General features: G+C 59.6%; 1 protein-coding gene across 3 annotated transcripts in view; it reads right to left on the reverse strand.

Moving 5' to 3' along the window:
* The window catches only part of NFIX (nuclear factor I X), a 94,451-nt gene extending 92,458 nt beyond the window's left edge, over nt 1–1,993 (reverse strand). For all 3 annotated transcript variants that reach the window (XM_033133748.1, XM_033133745.1, XM_033133740.1), the window contains exon 1: nt 1,619–1,993. In XM_033133748.1, coding sequence (XP_032989639.1) covers nt 1,619–1,645 — 27 coding nt within the window. In that variant the 5' untranslated portion in view covers nt 1,646–1,993. The remainder of the gene's footprint in view (nt 1–1,618) is intronic.
* Between the last annotated feature and the right edge of the window lie 4,007 nt (nt 1,994–6,000).

The raw sequence follows: 6,000 nt of genomic DNA on the forward strand, positions 1-6,000 counted from the left end.
TGCATGCACACCATGATACATACCTCACTAATGTGCACCTCACTGACATATACTTACACCTGTACAGGAAAACCTGTTCCCTGGGTCACACACATGTCTATGCCATGCAGGCCTGCCCACGGCCAATCCATAGAAGCCACACGCAGACCCCTGAGATCTACTCACACATATACACACGCACACACCACACAGTTGCATCTGTTGACACACACAAGGGCATGGTGTGGTCACAGCTGACACTAATCCCAGAAATACCCTCTTGCCCACGGCCACACACCAGGCTCATGTAGCAGCCACATTCACATGGACTCCCGCTCCCAGTTGTGGGCACACCTGGCATACAGCTAGCAAGGCTTAGGCTGGCAGAGAGGAGAATTAGGACCCCTGGCCTAGAGATTCCCCACACAAATAGGTCCTGCTGGTGGGCACCGCTGGGCAGGCCCTTGGTGTCCACTCTGTGGAGTCTGTGTTGCCAGCCTAGGCCTGGCCCTGCAGGCAGCGTTGCCAGGACTGCTGTAGGACTCCGGTCAGTTCCTGCACCCTCTCCGAGTCTGGGGCCACAGCCCAAAGAGGTTGGCGTAGAAGGGCAGGCATCCCCAGGGCCTTTGCCTCTGCGGAGCGCTGCGCAGGGAACTTCGCTGGAGGCGGGACGCGGGACGCGCTCTCGCAGCGCGCCAAGGTCGGCGCTGTTTTGCTAGCTGCTGACCCGACGGCGTGGCCGCAGCACTGTAGGCGGCGTCCACGGTTGCCTCCCGCCCTCGCGCCTCCGGGCGGCGGGACGGGATTCCCCAGGCCCGCTTGGTCCACCGCACTGCAACCGGAGTAGCGGGGGCCAGAAAGTTTGCGCGGAGAAAAGTTGGGCGGAGGGGAGGGGGCGCGAGGCGGCGACGTCCAGGGTCGGCGGAGAGGCGCGGCCCCGGCTGGCAGCGCGCCCATTTCTCCCTCCCCTCCCCTGCCCCTCCGAAATTTGGGAGCCCCGCCATTTTCTTAGCCCCGCTCCCATGTGAGGCCTGAACAAAGACTTTGGGGAGACGCCCGGGCCGCTCGGCCCGTCCCGGGCACCCCGGCCCCACGTAGGGGCCGCCGCCACGCACGCCAGCCGCTGCCACCCTCGAGAACCGCTGCGCCCGCCCCTGAGAGCTCGGCCGGACAGATCCAGGCTCTGAGCCCTCGGGATCACCTCCTGCCACTCTGTCACCCCCGCAAACACTGCCAGCGGCCACGCTGCCCGGGTGCCGCCACAGTCGCCCACAAGTCGTCCGGAGTCCCGCTGCCCACCGCACCCCAGCCGAGCGCGCGCGCGCGTACACACACACACACACACACACACACACACGCACTCCCGCTCCGCGCTCCAGGGCAGCGCCACGCACGCAGCCGGCCACCCCCGGATTCCCCAAAAGGAGTCTGCCGGTGACCAGGGTCGCACGCGCACTGTGGCGCCCGCACGCGTGCCCGGACTCCCCACGACACCGCTTGCACCCCTCCGCTGCCCGCGGGCTGACTCCCCCGGCCGCCGCACGGCCCCTCCGCCCGCCCGCCCGCCCGCCCGCCCGCGCTGCCGGCCGGCCTCCTGCGCCCTCTCCCCTCCCGGGTCGCGCGGGGCGGCGGCCGGTACCTGGGTGAGGCAATACGGGGAATACATAGCTGGGCGCCCGGGCGAGAGCGCGGCGGCCGGCCGCGGCGAGGGGAGGCCCGGCAGGCGGCAGCCGCGCTCGGGCTCGGGCTCCGGCTCGGCTCCTCCGGCCTCCGCCGCGCGGCTCCCGCCCGGCCCGCGGCCCCGCTCTCGGCCCGGCGCCGCTCCTCGCTCGCCGCTCGCAGGCTCGGCCCCGCCGGCTCCGGGTCCGCCGCCGCCGCGCTTGCCGCTGTCTCTCGCGTCCGCCGCCGCCGCCGCCGCCGCACGTCTACTCCATGCCGCCGCCGCTCGGCCGGTCACCCTCGCCCGCCGCCGCCGCCGCCGCCGCCGCCGCCGCCGCGCTGTGAAAGTGAAAGTTTAGACAAAGTTTGGAAGCGGCGCACTCCGGGGAGAGGGAGCGGGCGGGCGGGCGGGCGGGAGGAGGGGCACGGGGAGGGGCGGGCGGGCGGGGAGCGGCGGCCGGCGCGCACACACACACACATGCACGCACACACATGCACGCAGACACACACAAGCGCACACACGCGCGCGCGCGCGGGGGTGCACACCGACACAGCCACCCCGACACGTGCTGGCTCGCGTTCCAATGCAGACACGCTGACACGCAGCGGGGCTCGGACCCCGCCACACATGTCATGTACAGAATGCTTTGCCACACGTACCACACATTGCGACAACAAAGCACAGGCAGACACCTACGCATATACAGCATGGACACACGCCAAGCACACACACACACACACACACACACACACATCCCAAGACTAAGAAACCAACCCACGACCCACACACAGACATGCACACAGGCCCACGATCACATGATGAAACCTGTGCACACACATTCCAACAACAAACCATGGTGAGACACTCAGGTATAAACACACACCAACACAGACTTCACACAGACACCAAGATACACACACACTAGTACCTGTTGACACATACAGATTCACACTGACACACACACACAAAACGACACCTTGACATGCTCCAGACACTCAACTCCTATACATAGACATACACAAAGCTGCACCAAAACATCTTGGCAGTTGTGGCAATACAGAGGACACACCCAGACTTGCAGAATGACACTGATAAAAGGAAGATGCACTAACACACCATCACACAAACACGCACTGTCAGCACCTGTACTTATATGCCAAACACAAGGAATACCCTGACCCTAATACAAAGAGATACAGCATCACTGATATTGGCAGTTACGACAACACACAGGCATACACACCACTCACCTGATGCCCAGATGTACCCCCAGGCCTCAGACACACTGACCAATAGTCTTGATACCCAGTTAACTGGCAATCCCCCTTGGGGAATCATCCAGCCATGCACACAGGTGCCACACACATGCATCCACACCCCTCCCTCATACACCCACACACACATAACACATGCACTCATACTTGGCCCTGATCAGGGACATACACAGGTCTAGCAGGGGCCACACAGCCCAACCTGCAAGGACAAAAATGGGCATGGAGGCCTCAGGTACATATATACACACCCCCTGGTGACGCTCCAGTCCTTCATGCAGGCCCCTGACCCCCAATTTCCAGAGCAGAAAGGAACTGGGGGAGATATGGTGCTAGGGACCCTGGCATGGGTGCAGGGGGAGCCCTTGGGCGACACCTGGGGTGGGCGGGGAAGTGGTGCTACCGCCCTAAGGGAGCTCCTGCCGAGACAAAGCTCTCTCCTGCTGCCAGGTGCAGCCAGCACCATCTCGCCCTCCCAGGCCAAGAAGCTGTGGCAATGCTCAAGTATGCATTGTCTGTCAGAGAGGTGTTGGTGCCCAGGTGTGTGGGGGTGTGTGTGGGGGTGTGTATACAGGGCTAGCTGTGTGGGGACACAGGGTGTGTGTGAGAGAGAGAGAAAGAAAATGTCCCTGAGGGGGAGTGCAGGGTGGCTGGAGTTGTGTCCTCAGGTGTCTGGGTTGGTCTGGGTGTCCTCTGGGGGAAAATAGACACAGGTCAGTGGACATCCAGGAGTCCCTTTGTGTGGACCGGTGTTGTATAGTGGTGATTCGGATCTGGCTGTGTGCCTGGGAGGTGTCTGGGAGTCAGAGAAGGTGAGCATCTGTCAGGCCCTGTGCCAAGCATTGGGGACATAGTGGGGACCAAACAAAAGACCTGTTCCCAGGGAGCTAACGTGCCAGTGGGAGTCAAATATATATGGGGTCTGAGTTTGACAGGAAGTGCTGGTGATGGGGTGCCTGGATGAGCATGTGTGTTTCAAGCTGACTGCCATGTGTGCACCAGCTCTGAGGATCTTTCTGTCAGGAGGTGTCAGTGTGTGTGATGAACTTGTTTATTTGTGTCAGGGATGTGGGTCTCTCTATGTCCTGGAGTGTGTGTGACCAAGTGGGCAAGTAAGTGTACGAGAGTCCCAGTTGGTCTGTCTGCATTCAGGGTCTGTGTGGCAGAAAGTGTCAATGGGTGTCACTAGAAGTGTGTTTCTCTCTGTGGAGTGGTCCCTGTGAGTCTGCAACAGAGATGAGGAGCTGTGTGTTCCAGAGTATGTGTGCACAAGTGCTTGTGTGTCAAGGAGGGGGGCTCTGTGTCTTTGTCAGGGATGATGGTCTGTGTGTGACAGCCTGTGTTGGTATGTGTGACTAGGTTTGTGTGTGTGTGTGTGTGTGTGTGTGTGTGTGTCAGGAAGGGGTGTGTGTGCACTTGTGTCAGGAAGGAGGGGTCTCTGTCTGGGTACATGAGTCTGTCATTCCATGCTTGGGGGTCTCTGTCCCTGGGATCCCTGGGTCTAACCCAGCCTCCCCCCGTGTGTCAAAGCCACTCTACTGCAAGGCCCTGGCGGAGGGAATCGATACGTCCTTAAAAATTCAAGGGCTTCTCGTAAACAGAAACTTTTAACACCGTTTAAAGTTTCAGGGCCGCTGTGGCTGCCTCTGCAGCCGCTGCAGGAGTGGGGGAGGGGGAGGGGAAAGGGTTGGGGGGACTCTCTGGGGGAAGGGGCGGGGCTACCAGATGGGGGAGGGGACTGGGGACTGTGAGCAGCTGAGGAAAGGGGTTTGGGGATGAGAGGGGCCTGGATGACTCAGGAAAGGGGCAGGGTGGGGGATAGGTTAGGGGGTGGGGAAGGGAGGAGAAGGGAACAGGAAGAAGCAGGGGATGGGTATAGGGTCTGGGGGGCCTTTGAGGAGGCCCAAGAGAGACTGGACTATCTGGGAGAAGGAGCTGGGGATATGTGGGCCCTGAAGGAGTTTAGGGAGCCAGGGGGGAGCTTGGACGGCTAAGGGAAAAGGCAGAGGAGAGGTTTGGGGGTTATGGAGCCTGGGTGAAGGGAACACTGGACTAGTGTGGGCCTATAAGGTGCTTGAGGGGGGAGCATAGGAAAGGTCTGGAGAGGAGGAAGAAATGGTGGAGGACTTTGGGGTGTCTGGGACTTTAATGTAGCTGTGGGCTAGGGGGGAATCTTGAGATCCAGATGGACCTTCCTTGGTCCTCTGCAAATGAGCCACAAAGTGGGGGTGCCCTCTGAAGCCCCTCACTGCGGGCCTAGTCCTCACTCCACCTGCCTGCCTGTCTTCCCACCCTGTCCACCAGCCATGCCAGACCCTGGGGCTGGGGTCTGTCTACCTGCTCATCACCCTCCCTGTCCTGCATCTGGCCCCAAACCTGGGCTCTGCTTGAACCCGCATTCCATTCTCATATCACACACACACACACCACACTTCCACTTGCACACACACACAATACCCATCCTTCATTCATTCACTCACACACTGACACCATAATATTCAGCCCTCCATTCATACACACACAGGACATCCATCCTTCCATTCAGACACACACAGACACAACACCCGTTCTTCTAGTCCAACACACACACAACACCTATCCTTCCATTCAGATATACAAGAACACCCACAGCACCCACACACACACACAGGATACCTATCCTTCTACTCATCACACACAGACACACAGCATACATACACACACGTATATACACACGACATCCATAAACACAGAGAACACCCATCTTTCCTCTCTCTCTCATTTTCTCTCTCTCACACACACAGTATCCATACATACACAGAGCACCCATCTTACACACACATACACACACACACACAAAAACCCACAACAATACCCATTCATCCATTCAGGTACACACACACACACACACACACAAAACACCCATCCTTTTTTTCACACACACACTCACACCCCAACACCCTTCCTGTATGCAGACACACACTCTTCCTTACTCGCACCACTTCTATTCATATTCACACAAACAAAACACTTGCCCATGTTCAGGCACATATCCATACTCAGAATTCTCCCCAGGGGCGGCCAGTTGGCTCAGTTGGTTAGAGCGCAGTG

This window comes from Rhinolophus ferrumequinum, chromosome 18 (assembly GCF_004115265.2).
Source record: "Rhinolophus ferrumequinum isolate MPI-CBG mRhiFer1 chromosome 18, mRhiFer1_v1.p, whole genome shotgun sequence".
Classification (NCBI taxonomy): Eukaryota; Metazoa; Chordata; class Mammalia; order Chiroptera; family Rhinolophidae; genus Rhinolophus; species Rhinolophus ferrumequinum.